General features: G+C 47.2%; 7 protein-coding genes and 1 non-coding gene across 8 annotated transcripts; 5 read left to right on the top strand and 3 right to left on the bottom strand.

The window, feature by feature from the left end:
- The first annotated feature begins 1456 nt into the window (after window positions 1-1456).
- Window positions 1457-1859, top strand: BX661DRAFT_187284 (uncharacterized protein). The gene has a single exon (XM_051537190.1). The coding sequence runs from the start codon at window positions 1634-1636 to the stop codon at window positions 1817-1819; it is 186 nt and encodes a 61-aa protein (XP_051389333.1). The 5' UTR covers window positions 1457-1633; the 3' UTR covers window positions 1820-1859.
- Window positions 1860-2506: 647 nt separating this feature from the next.
- BX661DRAFT_187288 (uncharacterized protein) lies at window positions 2507-3111 on the bottom strand. The gene is made up of 2 exons (XM_051537191.1): window positions 2945-3111; window positions 2507-2884 (listed from the first exon to the last, which is right to left on the bottom strand). Exons 1-2 carry the CDS (start codon window positions 3000-3002, stop codon window positions 2547-2549), a joined length of 396 nt encoding a protein of 131 aa, XP_051389334.1. The 5' UTR covers window positions 3003-3111; the 3' UTR covers window positions 2507-2546.
- A 3999-nt stretch (window positions 3112-7110) lies between these two features.
- Window positions 7111-7975, top strand: BX661DRAFT_194524 (eukaryotic translation initiation factor 3 subunit G-domain-containing protein; the record flags this gene model as incomplete). Its single annotated transcript, XM_051537887.1, has 3 exons — window positions 7111-7389; window positions 7410-7645; window positions 7729-7975. The coding sequence occupies 3 exons, from the start codon at window positions 7111-7113 to the stop codon at window positions 7973-7975; spliced, it is 762 nt and encodes a 253-aa protein (XP_051389335.1).
- Window positions 7976-8334: 359 nt separating this feature from the next.
- BX661DRAFT_172993 (uncharacterized protein) lies at window positions 8335-9915 on the bottom strand (the record flags this gene model as incomplete). The annotated part of the gene is made up of 1 exon (XM_051533828.1): window positions 8335-9915. The coding sequence occupies one exon, from the start codon at window positions 9913-9915 to the stop codon at window positions 8335-8337; it is 1581 nt and encodes a 526-aa protein (XP_051389336.1).
- A 1087-nt stretch (window positions 9916-11002) lies between these two features.
- BX661DRAFT_58878 (uncharacterized protein) lies at window positions 11003-12654 on the top strand. The gene has a single exon (XM_051539290.1). It carries the CDS (start codon window positions 11096-11098, stop codon window positions 12302-12304), a length of 1209 nt encoding a protein of 402 aa, XP_051389337.1. The 5' UTR covers window positions 11003-11095; the 3' UTR covers window positions 12305-12654.
- On the top strand, window positions 12655-14556 carry BX661DRAFT_58879 (uncharacterized protein). Its single transcript, XM_051539291.1, has one exon. It carries the CDS (start codon window positions 13004-13006, stop codon window positions 14162-14164), a length of 1161 nt encoding a protein of 386 aa, XP_051389338.1. The 5' UTR covers window positions 12655-13003; the 3' UTR covers window positions 14165-14556.
- Window positions 14557-20736: 6180 nt separating this feature from the next.
- Window positions 20737-20818, top strand: BX661DRAFT_t116. The gene has a single exon. It is a non-coding gene; the product is annotated as a tRNA-Ser (tRNA).
- Window positions 20738-21554, bottom strand: BX661DRAFT_187344 (PRP38 family-domain-containing protein; the record flags this gene model as incomplete). The annotated part of the gene is given in 6 exon segments (XM_051537192.1): window positions 20738-20812; window positions 20875-21018; window positions 21036-21221; window positions 21257-21345; window positions 21360-21420; window positions 21459-21554. 6 exon segments carry the CDS (start codon window positions 21471-21473, stop codon window positions 20738-20740), a joined length of 570 nt encoding a protein of 189 aa, XP_051389339.1. The 5' UTR covers window positions 21474-21554.
- Between the last annotated feature and the right edge of the window lie 199 nt (window positions 21555-21753).

Below are 21753 nucleotides of genomic sequence, written 5' to 3' on the forward strand. Positions count from 1 at the left end.
TTACAAAAATTAGACTGAAAAAGCCAAGAGAATGAATTTTGTAAATATCGCTCGAAAAAATCAGATAATATTAGAATAATAAATTGCATAATTGTAGTTTGCATGCACTTTTGCAGCCGCTGATTTAGTCTGTGTTTTAGTTGATCATGTGCAACAGCCATCGAACACGAATACATGTACAACTATTGGGCACCTGTCCAGCTTAATCTGCGTTGTGCTTAATTTGCTGTTTAGTTGATAAGAAAGCGTTGGTAAAAATAAAAATAAAATAAGGATGACAGCAAGCATACAAACAATGTGGCTGTATTGACATTCGCTTGGGATTGCGATTGGTATTGGAGACCATTGCAGCAAAAGGCTATCGCAGCAAAAAAATGCTTCAGCTTTTTGTTAAGAAAAAACAGGAGATATTGGAGAGTGTACAGCTAATGATACATTCAATTAGGAGTTATTCGTTAGGATCGAGATGGGCATATTCGTTGTGTAGATAATCTATGGCCCCATTTATACAGCCTGTTTTGCAAAACCACATCTAGTGCAGCTCAAAAATAGCAACGTTAATGTAATGCTGCACAGCCTGAAGACATGGAAGTAGATGTCGAGGTTGAGGATCGTAAAACAAGGTTCCATCTGCATGCCGGTTGATAGGATACTAATTGGATCATGCAGGCGTAAATTAGGGAGGCATAATAATGATGTCTAGACATGCTCCCCATTTTGCAATGCACACGCGTGAGTGCACATACACGAAAACCACAACACTGACTTGCCAAAATACCGGTCTTGCAGAAGAATTAGTTTTTGCCAACGGAGTGCACAATTGGCAATGTGCACAGCAAAGGCGACAAGGCACATATACAGGACAAGGCGGGCGCTAGCAACATTTTATAAAAGTTAGTAATAAAACTCTTTGTAAAATCACCCCTACTTTTCTAACACTAGACAACTAGTGCTTTTCACACCCCCTCTTACATAGCATTATTACAAAAGAAATCAAAAGTATAATTAAGGTCGGGTTTGGCACACGCATATGTGTGTGTGTATGCCATCCTCGACCCTGCCCTGTCTTACACACTAGCCGTTATAATCACTAATGCCGAGTACTGACTTTTCTGCAAGCAGCTCAAATATTGAGTGTTTTGGTGTTGCAATCTTTGTGCATGCGTGCATGTTATAAAAGGGCGATCATATTTGGATAATATTATTGAATCCCTGATCTAATACTCTATAATCTTCTTTGCCTTCTATCAGTTGGCATGCAAAATAAAAGCAGTCACTTGAATCTCAATCCCAACATTCACATCCATGTTATTTGGCTGTGCAACATTGTGTGTAAAGGCTAAAAAGGTTGTTTCAATAAAAGCCAAGTTGGGCAGAACAAAATAGAACAGAATAAATAAAACCAATGAAGTAAAGAATACATATTAGAAATAAATAAATGGCTGTAAATATGTCCATTCATTCTAAGCCAAGAGGAGGGAGTAGATGCGAGTGTCATAAAACTATTTTTCTAACAAGAGCCGAGAGTGTGTAATGCACAAATTATGCGAATGCTTATTAAAATGGTTGCCCCAATAGCTCCTGAACTGTAACACCCATTTGAACCTGGTCATCCTTGCAGACACACGCGGGGATGACATCAACAGCGCCCAGCTCCAGCGACTGCCCGCGTTGCTGCCTCCTTTTCCCTGGGCGCGCGCATAGCATCCACCAGCACCTCAACGCTACCGATCCAAACCACCCTGCCGACCCGTTGCGGCGTCATCACCGGCACTTACAGAAATACAACTATCCTCAACCGGCCCCCCTCTACTGCTGAACTACCCAGAGCCTGTGCGACTATCAGCTGCAGCATCTCTCACTGTATAGCCGTATCGAGCACCAGCTCAGACGCAATATCCTGCAGCTTAAAGTTGTGCGACTTCAGCGCCAATTGTGCCAAGGAATTAACCATTTCGGGCATCTGAATGTCCAACGCCGCCTCACTGTCTGCACTCCCGTCAGGATTAGTCCCAGCATAGCAGGTGTGTTGCCATTTCTTCTTTTGTCGGTGTGCGTAGCATAAATCTAACCCGTACTGCAATTGGTCCAGCAGATGCAAAAGTACCCGGTATGTGCCGAGTGCTGTTCCGACGCTAATTGCGAGGTAATACCGGCTATCATCTATGCTAGCAAAAGAATATTGAAAGTGTGTAAAAAATACTAAATTGTAAAATGCAAACTGTGAATTGGAAAGGAAAGAAAAAATATAAAGTAAATTAAGAAATAAGAAAGAATAACGTTAAATTGAAATCATTTGGCAAAATAGCAGAAATCGAAAATTATGGATGCAATCAACCTTCAGTAAAATTGGTCAATGTGCGAGTTTAAAAGTATTTGTTGTTTACAGTTAAAGTGATCGGTGGATCGGTGAATCTGTAAACAAGAGGTACAGACAAGAGTTAAAATATTTATATTTTACTCATATTTTCTTCAAGTTTAATAAAATTTTAATTTTTGCAGTTGATTTTTTGGGTCGTAAAGAGATTTATTAAAAACAAAAAAACCTAAAGTGCTAGCTTCTTGAATGACCCAGCATTGATCTCGTCCTCAGCTGGTCGCTTAAGCTGGCCACTATCCTCTTTGAGGAGCTCAATTGCCTGGAGATGCATAAACCTGGGAGCAGCATCCCAGTTAGCCTGTCGTTTAAATGTACTGTCCCACCAGAGCTGGTGGCTAATGTACTGGTTTCCCGGTTCAAATAAGAACCGGCGCATTGAGTGGAATAGATCCCTGAATATCTTGCTTGGATTTCCTATCCCAAACAACTCCAGATACTTTTCCTCAACCATCATGATGCTGTACCGACTCAAAGCCAGGCTTTGACTGTCCAGAAATTTGAACCCTGAACGTCATCCTCTTAGTGTCAGCTGGCGCACTGCATCCATAACGACATAGAAAACACTCTCCATGTCGTCAAGGATTCCCCGGATGGGGCTGCTGCTGAGCATGGGAATTCCCATGAAAAGCGGCGTCCCTGTAAATGGGTCCTTGGCCACCTCCACCTGTCCCACTGTTGTTGCATTGAACCCCCACTGTTCGGCAACATCAATGTGTTTGAGTTGGGTTGGGTCAGTGTCCCTGGCAGCATCCTCAGCAGTGCCCCAGCCAATGACCTTGGCACAGCCCCAGTCAATGACATACACCTTGTTGTTTTGACGCACACATTCCCTGCGAGATGTCCCTGTGCAGGACACCAGTGTCATTTGCCTGGGCAAGACACAGGGTCAGCTGCTCGACAAAGCCAGGAACCAGCTCGCCTTCTGATTGTCAGTCTTGACTTTCAGATACTCGGCCATTGACTGGCCGCAGTACTCCATGAGCACGAACTCCAGCCGGTATCCATTAAGGTCGCTGATGAGCAGGCCACTCGAAAAGATCTTGGGAATACATCGACTGGTCTTTGTTGAGGATGGCGTATGCGGCACCCTCGGGCAAACGATTGACTGGGGTCCAGGAAAGCTTCAGCACAGCATCACGACCTTTGCAAGTCCCCCTGAATAAATGGACATGGCGCCCAATCATGTATGAATAACGCGCTATTGTCTCCTTGATACAAAACAGAGCAGCCCATCCTTGACATCCTTGACATTCTTGACATCTTGGAACCGAGTATAAGACTTCGATCTTCGAATCGCCCTTGCTCTCCACATCGACTTCCTGCCGAAAAAAGAAAGAGTCAGATTCCTCTGAGACATCGCAGAAATGCCCGAAAATGTCCGACTCAAGAGTCAGCAGGAACCAGAACTGCATGAGGCATGACTGAATTCTTTTAGCTCCATCAGACGTCCAATAATTCGTATCAAAGCATAGCTGGCCGAGCTCGATGATATACAGTTGTCACGATAATATGCGTGAAGCGTCAGGATGTGCCCATGGAGGTAGAAGACAGGCGCAAACGTGCGGGTTGCCTGCTGATCATTAAGCACATGGCCGTAATCTGCGAGCTGGCCACAAGTATCCTCTGGGGTTCTAATGGGGTTTGGATCCATCTTGGCCTCGAGTATAGCATGGACGGAATGAATGTCCTGTCTCTTGTAGTGTGATAAAACGCGATATCTGGCTTGTGCGGAGTGCCTAGTATAGCATCACTCTGATGGTCCTCAGACTAACCCGCAGTCTGGGATTGGAGTTCCGCCTGCTGGAATATCTTATTTGCGACACAACTGCATTGCCATCGCGTTGAAGAGAGGATAAAATATTTGACCAAGCGAGCTTCCTTAGCCAACCCGATCAATTTCCCCGAGTTGCTTTTGAACACATCAGCAATGGGGAAATCGCCGAACTCTTCAACAGGGCGATCTGTATTGGCTACGATGCCTTTGCTATCAGCCACTGGCGACCCCTGGCTATGCTGAGGAAGAGATCAGGCCAATCCTTGATGAAGCGTTCATACCGCTCCTTCACACCCAGCGATTCAACAAAGGCATTGAACAGATAGTTGTGTTTTATGTTATCGCCGAGCATTTCAGCAGCCGCTGACGGCGCTTATCGCGTACTTCGGGGGGCTCCGATTCCCCGGGCGGCAGTTCCTCCTTTTTTGATTTCTGGGGCGTTTGGATAGTGCCGCCTGTCTTGCTGTTCTAATAAAAAAAAAAAATGTTTAAATTAGTGACCGAATTAGTTTTATATGCACGCAAAATAAACAACAAACAATTCATCAATATCATAATAACTCGTTTTTATTCAAGTACTTACGCCTATTTGACTTGGTGGAGTCTTATTCAGAGGAGCTAGCTCAGACATCATTGAGAGAGAGAGAGAGTGTGTGTGTGTGTGTGTGTGTGTGTGTGTGATAAGCACTGAGGTATGGTAAAAGTAATAAAAAGTGAAGAAAATAATAAACGAACGAAATGGTACGAATTGAGAAAGAAAGCAAATATTAGAAGTAGAAGCAAAGGTGGAAAGTTGCAAAGGTGAAAAATTGTTGTGATAGATTGCGCCAAAAACAAAAACAACTTTTTAATATAAACAAAAAACCTTGAGCTTCTCATGCTTGCATTTGGTTGGTTGAAGTATGGAAACAAGAAATAATTATATTTACGGATTAATTTCCAATCGGCATTGTTCTTTTTCCTTGTGCATTGATTTTGAGCTTATATTATTTCTTTTGGGAGCATAGTGGCCCTGCCATTCACTGCTGTAAAAAATATATGCTTCCCTGACGCGTACACTGAACCGGAGATGCGTCTATGCTCCATCGCCTGGCTGTCAGACCAATTAAGACACAGAGCCACATGTTTCATGTGTCCACGACGGAGCATAAAATTCTGAATATGAGAACTTTCACTGTGATCTTTAAGACCCAGCTGCAAGACCACTTGGCTGTGTTATGTAAGAGGGGGGTGGGGAGCACTACTGTAATAGTGTTAAAAGAATGGGTGTCAAATTATAAAGGATTTTATTACTAGTGTTTCTAAAGTGTTATTATCGCCGGCCTCGCCTTATATATATCTCCTTGTCCTTGTGGCACTCACTGGCAGTTGTGTGCTCCGTTCGCGAGAACTGGTCCTTGTGAAAGCAACCCGGGTTTCTGATGTGGCATAATTGGCATGTCTGTATTCTTGCGCCCAGCACATCCATTTCGGGACAGGCAGTATGTCCGGATGTCAGTTGTGGCGCCTAATTTGATCCCTGTAATTTGGCCCATATCAGATCCATCTGTTAGCTGACGAGAGTCTGTCTCATGATTTTCGCCCTCAGCGTCTACCTCCATATCCTCGGGCTGCATAACAGCTGAAATGGTTAACAAACTCCGGGTGTATCGAACATCGCGATAGATAACATATTGGAGAAAATCAAAAAGCATGTGGATGCCCACTACCAGGAGAAATAAGCTGGACCTTGGATATGAGACGCGGCTGGAAGGAGCTGACAGAGAACTTTTGTCATTTTATCAAACCATAGAATTCAAAACCTCTAGTATAATTGGTCACCCACAAGGAGCGTTATTTGGTATGTGTTTAGTGCTTTCTAATTTTTTCATTTAATTCATTCCAAAATAATATTCAAGTTTCATTCATTAGGAGCTGACAGAGGATAGGTGCACAATGCTGGTCAAGAAACTCCAAAGGGAGTGCGCAAAAACAAGCAACAGTGTTTGTAAACAAGATTATAGATAAACAGCATAGCTGGTACAAGGGATGGTATGACCTCCAGATCGAACGGGAAATGAAGGAATCCTTGACGCCTGAGAAACGCCGATTGTTGATGGGAACTCCAATCTCAACAAACATTCTGAATATCAAACCTGCGACAAGATGAAAACGATGGCCTGCCGAAGTGGCCGCAGACAAACAGCAATGAGAATGGCAGATATGCACACTAGCTATCTGGCCGCAATTGATGCTCTAGCTGGCAGATCGAGTGCCTATGTTTAATTATACTAACATCCTGGCGGGCACTTCCACCACCAGGCAATTAGACTCAGGTCTGGAGAAACCCCAATTACGGTGCCCCTAGAATAACTTTTATTATAGGGGCAAGTAACCAGGTTCTGCAACAGACCCCAAGATGGACGGGGTGGTGTAGCTGACGATCAGTCTTAATCACTAACTAGTTTTTGTCTATTACTTTTCTATATTTCGCACAATGTATCTATTCTCTCTCTTTCTCTCAGCGCATGCCAAATAAAGGCTAGAAATCATACGTGCAGGTTTGATGGATGAGAAGTGCGGCTCTGATTAGACAGAAAATAAAATATTTAAAATTGATGGGGATAAAAAAGTGCCTACAAGATACATTTTTTAAAAATTATACTTTAGATATTCTCCCTTTATTTTTTACTGATTTAGTTTGATCAAGATCAAGGCAAAAATAATAATTTTCTGCTTTGGTTTTTCCTGCCAAAAAGCTGAAAGAGAAATGCACAATAAATTAAATGGGGGAGCGGGTGGATGCGCCAGACTTATGATAACCAATTCTCAACCTTTATTTCTTTGGATAATAATTCATGTTTTTTAGATTCGCTTTGGTTTAATCTATATCCTTTAAATTTTGAAGTATCAAACGCACCAATCGCGGTAAATTAGATCGTTTTAGAATAGTAAACAGCAATCTTGCACATTTAAAATGTCGAGCCAACAGCCAACCACAACCAACTGGGCAGATGACGAGCTTGATGAGCAGGAGCTTCCCCAGGCCGAGGTGATTCAGAACGACGATGGCACGCGCACTGTGATTGAGTACCATCTGAACGAGGACGGCAAGAAAGTCAAGGTGACGCGCCGCATGCAAGGCCGCGTCGTGCAAGAGAAGGTTAACCGCGCGGTGGCTGAGCGCAAGAAGTGGGCCAAGTTCGGAGCCGAGAAGAACTCCGCGCCGGGGCCCAAATTGCAACAACCAACGTCGGTGAGGTCGTCTGGCTCAAGCTCTCGCAGTACGCAGCGCAGCAGAAGCAGCAGGAGCTGGACGTTATGGAGGCGGAGAAGAAGGCAGCGGTCAAGAGCTCACAGATTCGCTGCCGCACGTGCCGCGGCCTTCATTTCACGGCGCTGTGCCCGTACAAGGACACGCTGGTTCCACTCGAGGAGATTACCGGTGCGGCCGCTGCTGCCACCGACGCTGGTGCCAGTGCTGGTGCTGGCGCTGCTGCGGGCGGGAACTCGTATGTGCCGCCCCATCTGCGCGCTGGTGCTGTCCGGCCGGCGGCTGGCGACAGCGGTCGCGGCGGTCGCGATGACTTGCCAGAATCAGAATCACCAACTTGTCTGAGGACACGCAGGAGGAGGACGTCAGGCAACTGTGCAAACCGTTTGGCTCTGTGTCGCGCGCGTTCGTCGCAATTGACCGCAATACTGGCGCCTGCAAGGGCTACGCGTTTGTGTCGTTCCATGAGGAGGACGCGGCCAAGAAGGCCATCGCCAAGCTCAACGGCTATGGATTTGACAACCTGATTCTGAGCGCCGAGTGGGCCAACAGCGAGAAGAAGCTCTGAGCTGGTGGCAGCTGTGCTTTCGTATGGGCACGATTTGATTATTGGATTTAGAATGGTTTAAATGTTAATATATGCCCAAGTGAGCGAGTCTATTTTATATATGTATGATGACCAACTAGGCCAACGAGTGCAGCTGCCAGCGAAGCTCTGGCTGCATGTGGTGTGCTGTATGCGCTGGTTAGAGATTGAATAAATAAATTGCTGCTGTATGCGCTGGTGCTGCCCGAGACAAAATATTCCATAAATAGCTCGCATACGCCCGTCGCTGTTGGGTTGATTGCTTACTCGTTCAATAAATCAGCAAAATATTAGACATATAAAACTATCAATTGGGTGTGGCTTTCTTTGAACATCTAGTATTAGTTTGGTGACAGTGGCGATGGTGCCGAGTCTTCAGACTGCGACGTGGCGGGGCGCGACTGCGAGTAGTCGCTGCCGTGGGCGCGCATGGCGACACTGCGGATGACCGAGGCCTCCTGCTCAAGCTCCCTGTGCATGCGGGCGCTGGCCACGCGTTCGCGCCATCCTGGGTCCTCCTCCTCGCCGAGCTCATCGTCGAGCTCCTGCAGCATGCTGTCGCGGCCGCGCGGCTCCTCGCTGTCGTCCTCGGAGGACGGCGGCTTGCGCAGAGCGTCGCGGAAGCTGTCACCGATCTGGCGCGCATCGTCGGAGCTGAGGATTGGGTCGGGCGACCGCAGCGGCGACGGCTCCAGCGGGCGTGAGCGCGTCGACTGCGGCATGTTCATCAGGATTCGGGGCGACTCCAGGGTCAGCGGCTGGTAGGCTGTGGTGGAAACCTGGTTGGCGTTCTGATCAGCGAGCGAGCTGTCGTGCGACGTGAAGCTGTTATTGGGCTTGCCGGCCAGCAGCAGCGGAAGGTCGCTCGGCGAAATGCGCTTCTCGTTGAAGCCAAGCGTCGCAGCGGCTCCGGTTGCGCCAGCAGCCAGGGCGAGCGGAGACGTAGCGGCGGACTCGCGGCCGTTGCCGGCAAAGGCCGACATTGACGTACTGGTGCCAGCGGCCGACATCTCATCAGACTTTGCGAGGAGGTGCTGCCGCCGCTGTCGCCGGCGGTAGAGCGGCAGCAGAAGCAAAAGCAGAATGAGAAGCAAGCCGATGAGGCTGCCGATGACGATGCCGGCGATGGCGCCTCCAGAGAGCCCGTGGCGGCCGCGGGCGTTGGCGTCAGCTGGTTCGGTTGGAGTTGCTGTGAGCGTGCTTTGCGTCGACACGGTGACTGATGTTGTTACCATAGATGTTGTTGTTGATGTGAACGGGTCGACGTTTGTCGACATGCTGTCGTTGGCGCTCGATGTGTCGACGTCGCTAACCATTGTGCCTGTGAATGCAGACTCTTCGCCTTTGGACAAACTGATATTGATAATGCTGTTATTGCTGCTGCTGCTGCTGTTAATATTGCTGATGTTGCTGTTACTATTGCTGTTTGTGCTGCTGCTGCTGCTGGCCATGGTCGATGCAGTAGACGGCGCGGACGAAGGTAATATCTCAGGCGAAATATTAGACAGTGTGGTAACAGGGTTGAGCACAGCCTGTATTTCGCGATACTGCTCGGGCGTGGCAGTCAACTGCAGGCGCAGCATGGAGCTGAGCGGTGGTGGGTCGTTTCCTTGCAGATAGGCGGCAAAAAATATGGGCTGGTCCTCGCCAGTGGCATTGTTGTTGCCGGTGTAGCGCGAGAACCACGATGCGTCGGGCTTTAAAGTAATTTGGCCATTGAGGTTGGAGACACCGGTAGTCTGGTATATGGGGGTATTTGGGTCGTAGATACTGTACACAGCGACGGTGACTAGCGATTCGGTAGTGAGAGGCGGCAGCTGGTTATTCCATTGGACGACAAACTGGTTTTTGTAGGCTAGCTTCTGTCCGGGCGCCGTGCAGTATGGCTGGGCCGAGCAGTCGGCCACGGTGGTCGACGCCATTTAACAAAAATTGGTATATGAAATTAAAAGCGTGCTGAGTAAAAAAAATATATATATAAAGGTGTTTAATTGAAAATGAAAAACCACGAATAAAAATATATAAAAGAGATATAAAAAATATGAACAAGTTGTTTGGTTTGGTTTTTTTTGGTGGTGGTGGCGGTGGTGGTTGTGATGTTTGTGCCCGGTGGGAGAGAGAAAAAACTTGCAGCAAAACAATATAAAAAAGGAGGGAGAGGAGGCGACAGAAAAAAAAACAAGAAAAATAGAAATGAGGCTGCTGACCACATCAATTTTTCAGCTTTTATTTTTGTTCAGTTTCTTTGTGTGTTGTTTCCGTTTAGCGACGGGCCCGTACGCACGCACTTGCTCACTCATCCACGCACGCACGAACGCGCTTACGACGGGGTTGTGGTTGTCTTTTTGAGTCTTCTTTCTTTTGAAGTACAAGTAGCTGGCAGTGGCAGTAGCAAGCGCAACAAACAATGATTTTGGCTTTTGGCTTTTGGCAGTTTTTTATTTTATTTATTTGGTGTTGGCTCTAATACTGGCTCTATTCTATTTTATTTGTTTGGCGTTGGCTCTAATATTGGCTCTGGTCTTGGCTTTTGAGCCAAAAACCTTGGGCTTTTTGTGCCACGTCTTTTTGATTCCAACAAAGAAAAAAGAAAAGGGAGCAAAGCAAAGCAATGTGCTTGTGGTTTTGGCTAGTCACTTTTTACAGTTGCAGTTGCAAGCTGCAGTGGGAAAAAGAGCAGTATTTTTAGTGCGCGCATCAGTACTATTTCGGCTGCTGAATGGCTGATGCCATATAGGCTCGCTCGCTCAGTTCTGTACTATTGAGAAGTCATTTTTTGTTGGCTGGATGGCATCGAGTGACACGCAATGGTCGTTTATTTTTGGGCATCCGTTGATGATGACAGAGGAAGCGGAGGGTTTAAAAATAGACGGGCACTCCGAGGCATGAGGCATGAGGCATGAGGCATGAGGCATGAGGCATCGGCACTCAGCACTCAGCGCAAAGTCTGCGCGGCGAGTGCAAATACAAAAACAACAACGACGATGGCAACGGCAACGACGACGGTGGACGCGATATAGTGCCTGAATTGGGCATTATAAGGGATCGTAAAAACGCAGTAAATGTGCTTGCACGCATACACACACAAAAGACGGGCTGATCATGCAGGAGCCGCAATTGCATGATCTGATCAGCCGGGAACTCCAGTTGCATGATTTGATCGGCCAGGAACTCCAATTGCATGATTTGATCAGCCGGAGACTCCAATTAGGCCGGCCGGCCGGCCTAATAGTGCAAAAAACACAGGACTTCACAACAAACAAACAATTAAGCAAATACACATGTAGGGCGCTCTTCTGCGGCCGCCCAGGGCAATGCAACGCTCTTTCGCTCTGCAATTCCTGGCTCCAATCTCCATCTCATCCACACCCCACTCAGCTTCAAATGGGCTTTTCTCTAGTCGACTCCTCCGCGCCCGAATGGGTGCCGACGCAACGCCAAGACGGGCGGCGCTTCGTCGTGACCGGCGCCAACCGCGGCATCGGGCTGGCCACCGCAACCGGGCTGGCGGCGCTGGGCGCGCACGTGGTGCTGGCTGGCCACGAGAGCAGTGACCTTTTTGCAGCGGCCATGGACCACGTTGCGCTGGCCACCGGCTGCGCGCGCGACCAGCTCAGCTACATGCCGCTGGACCTGCGGTCGCTCGACAGCGTGCGTAGCTTCGCGCGCTCGTGGGAGCAGAGGCCAGCGGCCGAGCGCGCGCTGCATGGGCTGATCAACAACGCCGGCATTGCTGGCATGCCAGGCCTGTCGCCCGACGGCTTCGAGATGTGCTTCCAGATCAACTACCTGTCGATGTTCCTTCTGACGCGGCTGCTGCTGCCCTTCCTGTGCGCCGCCGGCTCGGAGCCGGCACGCATCGTCTGCGTCAGCTCGTCGGCTCACCTGTACACGCTGGGCCTGCCCACGGATGAGCACTACCTGCGGTCGCCCGGCGGCGGCTTCTTCTCGCTGCGCTACGGCGAGTCCAAGCTGTGCGTCAACGCCTTCGTCGGCCAGCTGGCCGCGCGCCTCGACCCGGCCAAGGCCGTCGCCTACGCCGTCCACCCTGGCAGCACGGCGTCGGGCTTCTGGGCCGGCTTCCCTGCCTGGGCGCAGCGCTGCATCGCGTCGGTGACGCAGGACCCTGGGCGCGGCGCGCGCACGTCGCTGTTCTGCGCGACCGAGCCGCGGCTCGTGTCCGGCGGGTACTTCGCCGACTGCGCCGCCGCCACGCCCAGCTTCTGGCTCAACAGCAAGGACAAGGCTGCTGACCTGTGGCAGAAGAGCTGCGCCTGGACCGGCGTGTCACCCAACGCCGCACTGCAGTGAGGCCGGACGGTGATTTCTGGGGCTTTCTTTTTTGTTCAATGGATCTTTTCCCCCTCTTTTTCAATGGGAATGTGGTCTGGCCAATCAGCCGCGGGCAACTGGTGCAAAGAGGAAAAATAGGGAGGAGGGGGAGACGAGCGAAAATAATGAAGGAAATTGAATTGGCCTCAAGCAAGACCACTTTTTTCGACGTTGGAGATAGCAGCCGGCCAATGGAATGCCCCCCTCCTCATTACTTTCGAGCCAGAGCGTATGCGAACGCAAGCGCAATTTTCGAGCGAGTGTCAGTAGCATTTTCTGCCCTTTGTTCATTTCATGGCATTTTCTTGCGTGCTTTGAAGAACGAAAAAAGATGCCTTTTTTTTGAAGAACGGAAAAAAGAGAGGCCTTTTTTTTTGCCGTCCCGCCCGCCTTCTGCCCCCATCCACAAAATCTTTTTTCTCTCCTTACGTGTGTATGTATGCATGCGCGTAGAAAAAGAGAAAAAAGAAGAAAAAAAGATTTTTTCCTCTTATTTTATCAAGTTTTATCTCTTATTTTCCAACCCACTTCATCTTTCTTTTTTTTCTTCTTTGTGTCGCGCTTTTTTGCTCTCTTTCTCGCTATTTCACCCTTTCTTTTTTCCTTTACTTTATTTTTATTTTTCCTTTCTCCCTTTTTGAACGCGTCACTTTTAATTTTAATTTAACTTTTTTGCCAATGGACGTCAACACATTGGCGCCCCGCATTCGGGAAATCCTGCAAATCTCGGACCTGTCGACCGTGTCGGCCAAGAAGGTGCGGCGACAGCTGGAGCACGAGATGAACGCGACGCTGGACGCGTACAAGGGTGAAATCGACGAAATCATCAAGCACCAGTTCCAGCAGATCCACAGCGAGAACCAGCAGCGCCAGCAGGCCCAACAGCAGTACGCGCACCAGTACGCGCAGCAGCAAGGCCAAATGGGCGTTTACGGCGTCGGCGCACCCGGCGGCCTCCCTGGCCTGCAGATGCCGCCCAACGGCTACGCCAACGTGCACCTGCCGCCGAGCATGCCGCCAGCCATGGTGCACGGCTCCGCAGCCGCCCAGGCCTCAGCCCAACCGCCGCCACCGGCTGCCGAAGACGCGGCGCCGAGGAAGCGTGGGCGGCCGAGGAAGCCCGAGAACGAGAAGAAGCAGCAGCGCAAGAAGCGCGTCGTCGACCCCGACAAGCCCAAGCGCCAGACCGGCCTGTCCAAACCAATGAAGCTGTCGGCCGACCTGGGCGCCTTCTTGGGCCAGAAATACTGTGCGCGCACGGATGTTGTCAAGAACCTGTGGAAGTACATCAAGGAGAAGGATCTGCAGGACCCGGCTGATAAGCGGTACATTCTGTGCGACACGCAGCTTAAAACGCTCTTTGAGGTCGATCGCCTGTACATGTACACCATGAATAAGCTGCTCAACCAGCATTTGGTCAAGCCCACGCCAGAGGAGAACGCCGAGGCCATTGCGCTGCTGGGATTGCCGCCAACCCACCCGGCTGCTGCTGATAGCGCGGGGCTGTTGCCACCGGCTTCTGCTGTTGCTGCTGGTGCTGCCGCTGCCGCTGCTGCTGCTGCCGCTGTGGTGCCGTCGGGATCGGTTGCTGCCGGTGCGCCGGCTGCTCCCGATAGCCCTGCGTACAGCGATGTTGGCACGCCGCCGAGTACTGGAACGCAGTACACGGCAGACAGCGCCGAGGAAGACGACGACCAGTCGAATCCCGTGTCGCCCAATGCCGATCACCACCACCAGCAGCAGCAGCATGCCGCCCAGAACATCGCATCCAGTGGCGGTGCTGCTGCTGCTGCTCCATTGACGCTGCCCCCTCACCCTTCCAATATCAACGGAAACTAAACTGTGTATCGTTACTTGAAAACAAATGGTATATGTTCTCTTTTTCTTTTTTTAAAGTTACTAGTTTTTTGGTTATTCGTTTTTTTGTTTTCCTTTTCTCTTCTTTCTTTACATGTTTTCTTCTTATTTCTTCATATCGTCAAATTTTCTTTTTTTTATACTCAGCCAAATACCCAAAAAAAATTCCCAAAAACACAAACCAACCCATCACAAATAACACTCGATCAGTGCACTGCAGTTCAATGCAGTTTAGCTCAGTTTAGCTTAGTTCAGTGCAGTGCAACGCAACACAATGTGTGCATCGCTCTCCTTCTCATCCCTATTTTTTTTACCCTATTGCTATTAAAATGAAATACCTCAATCATCAATTCAAATTTTTAATAATAAAAAGGCTGAGGCTTTATCATGTCAAATGTATTGATTCATATTTTTATTTTTTTCTTCTAAACATGCGAAATGTTTTATATGTTCATTTAGACCTCAGTTACATTTCGTTAAATATATATATATATGATAAGCTATGTGGTTAAATAAAAAAAGTGACACGTGTAATACTAACAGTAAATATTTCAATTTTTTTATTTATTGTGAAGAATTCCGTCATTGGTTTCTGTCAAAGTGAAAAACAAGAAAGCGGTGTTGGTTTTTTATTTTGTGCAAAGTATGCACGAGTTTTCTTTACACTCAAATAAAAAGAAAGAAAAGCGACACTAATACAATAAGGGAAAGAAAAATAATAAAAGAAAATATGCCAAAAAGCTTTATGCCAATTATTTTTCTTTTACATTCCCTTTTCTTTTTAAAATTTTTCTTTGACAATACAAATAATAAAAAGAATATAAAAACGAGCTCATGTATGACCGCGAGTATTATATATTTTTAAACTAAAAATGCTACACATACTCTCTTTATCAAATCCACCCTCTACGCCCTAAAGAAACTAAAGAAAAAGAAAAGGAAATACTCAGGGGTTTTTGGGCACTGCCTATAATTCCTCTTGTTTTTTTTTTACACTTTTACTTTCTCCCTTATGCTCCTTGGCCTCTTCCACCTTCACCATTCTTTGTTTTGCATTTACACATTTTCATTATTATACTTCCAACAATATATTCTTATACATACAATTTATTATTTATATTTGTTGGTCATCATTACATTACTTTGCATATTTATTTAACCCCCTCCTTGAACATAAAATGGCCAAGGATAACCCCTACAACCGTCTTAACGACGACAAAGGCGCTGGCTACAGCAACTACCCAAATGATAAAAAATATAACGACGCTGCCTCAGAATACGACGACATGTCGGAATACGACCGCTACTCGCGGATCCAGCAAGACCCACTCACTGCTAATACCTATGCCTTCAACCCGCCATCCACCAGTAAGGCGCCCGCCTACGACTACCCCTCTGGCAAACCCACATACTCAGAAAAGTCAAACAACGATTACAAGCCATCCACCAGCAGCAGCAAAAAATCACCCGCTTATGATCGTGATTATCCCTCAAACAAACCCTCTAGCTCAAAGGAGAAAAACTTGGTCGACTATGTCGAAAACTCCTCCGGAAATATTAAGCGCGACCCCTACCCAAACACCTACGTGGATTCAACAAAGGGTTTTACAGATTTTGCCCCATATGATAAGGAAAACGACAACTATGATTACGATTACACCAGCGACTATATTGGCTCACCAGTCGCAAAATCCTCTAGCAAGGGCAAAGGCAAAGGAAAAGCAACCCACGCGGACGTCCCCGCGGCGCCTCCTGTTCCTCCAATGCCGGCGACTTCAAAAAAATACAACGACCAGTACTACGACGCCCCAAAGCCAAAGCACGAGACCTTGAGTGTCAACTATGACGCCCAAAGCGACTACTACAACGAGCCCAGGAGCAACTACAATTCTCGCAAGAATGACTACGTTAAGCCCACCCCTTCTGCTTCCGCAGTTGCCGCTGCCACAGCCATTGTGACTCCGCGCAAAAACAACCACGATAGCAGATATGACAGCAGGTACACCAGTGGATACAATGACTACTCCGACTCGCGGCGCGTTTACAAAGACGAGCCCAAGGGGAATTACATGGGAAAGCCTCTGCGGAATGAGAAGAATTATGGCCGTCACGAAATCAGCGCCTATGTTGGTAAGTGGGGCCGGATTTCGCGCACCTGGGCATCCTACTCTGTTATCCTGCTTGTTTTCATGGGCGTCGGTTTTCTCATGATGGCCGACGGCGCGCGCGAAAAGGCCCAGGACTCCATGCAGGCCATTAACAGCGGCTGCCTGTCCGTTCAAACCGCCTCTGAGGCCGTCATCAACTCCCCACGCACTGCCGCTATCTCCAGTCTAACCATGGTCCAGACTGCTGCTCAGAGCATCATTGACTTGACTGGTCGCTCCATCCTCAAGATCTTCACCATGCTGCAGACGCTTATTGTCTGGGTGCTGAAAATGTACTTTGGCACATACATTTGCATTGCCGAGGTCATTATTCGCACAGCCCTGATGGTTGCCGAAGAAGTGAGCAAGATTATTACCGACCTTTTGAATGTCGCCGTTGATGCCGTCGTAAGCAACTTGCAGAATGTTGCTGCGACCGTAGCCAGTGGCATACAGGACGCTGCTAATGGTATTGTTGGGTTTTTCACAGGTGGCAGCAACAACAATGCCGTTGACTTCCATATAGACGATATCCGCCAGCAGCTTGACGTCAAGATTCCTACGGACTGGATTAGCAGCATCTCTGGACTAGCTGACAAAATTCCGACGGAGGATGATATTTTCGGTAACATCACGGAGCTGCTCGACATCCCGTTCAACATGCTGCGCAATATCGCAATGAAGGGGTTCAACGACATTGACCTTAACTTTGTTGACGGCATCAAGTTCCCCGACGAGAAGAACATGACTATGTGTGACAACCCTGTTGGCCAAGACACCATCAAGGATATTGGAGATGCCGTTGCCATGATCTACTTTATCGGTGGTCTCGCTGTCATTGCCGCCGCCGGTGCCCTTATCATCTTCCAGATCATCATGGTTCTGCGCTCATACAATAAAGAACAACTACGCATGCAGGAGTTCCGCCAAGACCTCGTTGAGTACATTCCGCCAGTCATCCCCAGCAAAGAAACAATATCCACAGTGCCCGTGACCCGCGAAGAAATGGACCTCTTCAAGCTGCCTGGCAACCCGATTCTCAACAAGCTCACACGCTGGCAAATTGGTAGCTTTGGCAACTCTGAGCGCACTGCCGCTTGGCGCTGGTGGATGGATTATGTCTGGTACCCGCCAGCCTTTGCCTGCCTCATTGCCGGCGCCATCGGCCTAGCCTGTATTTTTATGCAGGTCAGAGCCATTGACGCCCTGCGCGCCGAGTACGTTCCCCGACTGGCCCAAGACTTTGACGCCTTCCAGTACGACTTTATCAGCAACCAGGTTCTCGGCAGCGTGCGCAATGACTCGCACGAGCTAGCCTATGACATTAACAATGGCATTAATGGCTCCGAGTATAACCTTAACCGCACGCTCTTCGGCCCCATCAACGACGGCACAGACTCCCTCAACAACACGCTCAATGATTTCGTCGGCACGTATATTAACGGTATTCGCTCGGTCTTTGGCGGTACTGTCCTCCAGTACCCCGTTGAGGGCCTGGTTAACTGCACGCTGACCAAGAACATCCGCTCTCTGCAAAAAATCCTTTCCTTTATTGACGAGTACGCTAGCGGCGTGGATCTGCCTAGAATCAGCGAAAATGTCTTGTACACTCCGGCTTTGAAACTAATGAGCCCCGTTAATAAGACCGTTACGGCATTGCGCAAATTTGCTGTTGGCGAGTTTATCCCAAATGCCACACTTATTGATGCCGAGCGGTTTCCCACAAGAAATGACTTAAAGGTTAGCTCGAGGTCGGAAGTACGCGAGTCTAGGATTAGTGTGCAGTCGATTTTGCAAGAGTCCCGGCTGAGTGAGGAGAGTGAGGAGAGCGAGGCACTTGTTTCAAAGCTTTTGGAAATGTCAGAGATGTCTGCACTGCTATCTGAATCAGGCGGCGAATTTGGATTAGAGACTGATACTGGTACTGGTACATCGCCTGCCATATCCGCCTCGCTAGACAGCAGCAGCATTAATGGTGGTACAAACATACTATTAAAGCGGCAAGTTGTTCTGCAGCCAGTATCCGATATGGAAACCGCAGCCGACATCCCGACCATCTCAAGCCTTCCTGACTCTTCATCCCTTATTTCATCCATCTCATCCAAGCCGCTATCATCCACATTACTGCCCACCCATAGTGCTTCAAAGTCTATGTCGCGGGGAAGTGACGGTGAGCTTGGAGATTTAGAGGATGAAAGCTCACTATATAGCTACGACTATGATACTTTGCCCAACTCACTGACTAAAGAGGAAATTGTGTCTGCGCAAAAATATGGCGGATACACGGGTGGTCTTGTTGGCAACTTGTGCGATAGTTATGTGGCTTCTTTGAAGCGCCAGATTCCGTTGATGATGGCTTTAATTTCGGTATGGTTTATCATTGCGCTGGTTGGATTGGTGCATGTGTTTTCGGATTATCGTAAAATTAAGAGATACAATATGCGCTGAGCGCTTCTTTTTTTCTTTTACGAAACAAGTTTATTTATACTGGTTTTATTTTTTATTCGTTCGTTTATTAACAATTCGCTTTATATCACAATTTCTATTACTACAAATAAAAAATTGTGGAATATATGCATTTTTGTAGGACACACTATGCAAATTATTGAGCTTTTCTCACGTTTTTTAAACCCTGGGTTGAAGCTACGCATGGGTCAATTGCCAATATAATTAACAAAAACCCTCTGGGTCAAAATAAAACAAAATGGTGTAGCCACACTATCTCACATTAGTTGCTATTAAAACAAACAAAACATGTATAAATAACAGTAAATAATCGGAAACACCTCTTTTTTATCAAGTATTTCTTTCCTATATTTGCCGCTTTGTTGACGGCCCTGCAAAAAAAGCAAATAAAAACCAAGCCTTGTAAATTGACCATCAAGCTGTCCTTCCCGCCGCCTGCCCATCTTGTAGATAAAAGACAGCGGCACGCTCATTATACAAAACAAATACGTGACCATCTCATTTTGTTTTAATATAAAGAGAAAAATGTGTACCAGCATTATCAGCTGTTCTTATTTTATTATACATACCTTGCTGCACAAAAAAAAGAATTTGGTTTCTCATGCCCAAACCCCTTACACATACATCCCGCTCGTAAAGTCTCATCTAATGGTTGACATTTTTCTAGCAACTTCTCATTCCTTGCTTTTTTTGTTTCTTGTGTTTGTATTTTATTGTTTTATTTTTAATGTGTTAACCATTATTTCATACTTTTATATTTAAATATACCTACAGCCCACGTACTACACACGCATTGTCATTATTACATATAAAGAAGCCAGCAACTAAGAAGCAAGTACGCAAAATATACTGTATTATTATGCCTGTCATGACACTCTTCCGCAACCCGCTCAACTTTAAACAAAAGCGCATGCTCGGAAAAATTGGAGGGTTAATTCGCCGGGGGAGAACATACAAAGAAAGCAGAGTGGAAGAGTACCCTGAGCTGACGTTCACCGGGTTTCCGTAAGTACAATGCATGTATAAATGCATTATTGAACTATGTCAACATGTGTACATTATCATACACATTCAACTAACAGATTGCTCAATATGAACTTGTGTCAGCTGTATTAATTAAATATGTAGATTGACTACGACGAGCTCCGAGAAACCGTCCGCTCAGTCTGGCGAAAGCGCACTCCCGCAGACCAGCACAAGCTATTGCCTTTGTTATCCCGCGCGGCGAAGTGACCGCCTCAGACTACTACATTTTGTCACACGGAGACTACCAAAATTTGCTCATCCAGTTAAACCTCAAAGACAGCAATTGCGTCTTCTACGAGCTCGAGGACGGCTACTTCAGTCTTTGAATAATAGCAGCACCGCAAGTAATTCCCCTGTTGACCGCAGAACCGTGGTGTTTAACGAGTATGTGGTTTGTTCCCAGAATCAACTGGCGTGAGTAGCTGCCGAACCAGCTTGAGCGATTCGGACCAAGAATGTCCTGTAAAATTAAATTCCCTTCTTTTCGTATAAACCTCGTTTTCAACATATAAAAAAGATATATTTATTAAACTATAACATATTACGTGTAGTTAATTAATTTATAGTTATAGAATGAGTCGGACACAACCACTTATGATTTAGATAAAGTTATGGCTGCTATTTTTTTAAAAATAAAATAAAAGAATAATGAGGATGAACTGAAATTTTTATCTACGCAAAATAGGCGAAATAGTGCACACAAGCGCACGCAAGTGGAAACGCCAAGAAATACTTTATTTTTACAGCAATTGTTATGCTGTCAATGGAAACACTTGCAATAAATGCAACGCCAAAAAGCGCTTTGCGCGCGCCAAGTGCCCCGCTGTTACGGCTATTAATATTGTTAACTAGAAATATATTGTTCAATGATCTGAGTTAGAAATTGTAGTCACTTGTTTAAACAAAGTTATTCAAGTCAGTATGGCCGAGTGGTTAAGGCGACAGACTTGAAATCTGTTGGGCGCTGCCCGCGCAGGTTCAAACCCTGCTGCTGACGATCATTATTTTTGTAATTTTTTATTTGCAAATACTAACTATCGCTTTCGTCATTACGCTGCCACTTGAAGACTCCGATTCGGAATCAGAGTCGCTGTCATTTTGGTCCAGCGGGCTAATGCGCGGCGGCAGCTCGCCTACGTCCTCAAGTTTGCGACGGTCTGTAATGCGCGGTAGAGCTATCGAGCACACGCGCTGCTCCTCAACAAATCATCAACCAACTCGTCCATATGCATAAGCACGTAAGTGCCATCGTAGATGCGGCGGCGGAGCTTGCTATAGTCGTTGTACAATAACTCAAGTTTTGTGTAAACGTCCACAGGGCGCTCAGTGAGACGAAAGTACATCAGTGCCAGCGCGCGCATGTATTTAAAATCGTTTTGATCAATCAGAGCGTCAACCATCTGTCGGTCGGCTGTAACTGCAGTAGCTTGAGCACCAAGCACATGAATTCAGTCGGGCGCTTGTTGTCGCCAAAGCAGCCGCCAATACATGTGAGGTTGACAGCCTTATCCATGACGCCAGTGACTGTAAGTGCAAACAGTGCTCCTTCCAGTACAGTGAGTCGTAGATGCGCTGTCTATACTCTTTGTCGATCAGGTTCTGGGGTTGGTCCCATGGATAGTGGTAGCAGTGTTGACGGTCCGGTTGGCCATTGCAAAGGTGAATTTGTGTGAATTAAAGGCAAACTGTTGAAAATAAAAGGTATAAAATAAATAAAGCTTGGTTGAGTGGATAGATTGAAATAAAATGCGAGCGAGCGGCAAGCAAAGCCGGCTTATGTGCTCAGAATCCACTCGCGCCTGATTACTCATTTTTATTATGGGTGTTGTGCATGATTGGGGCGTGTCCTCCAACACAACTTATTTGATTGCTTGACCAATACATTAATATTAACATTAATATGGAAAAATATTTTTTGTGTAGCTGTTTAAA

Source organism: Kickxella alabastrina, assembly GCF_025024165.1.
Source record: "Kickxella alabastrina strain RSA 675 chromosome Unknown BX661scaffold_25, whole genome shotgun sequence".
NCBI classification, from domain to species: domain Eukaryota; kingdom Fungi; phylum Kickxellomycota; class Kickxellomycetes; order Kickxellales; family Kickxellaceae; genus Kickxella; species Kickxella alabastrina.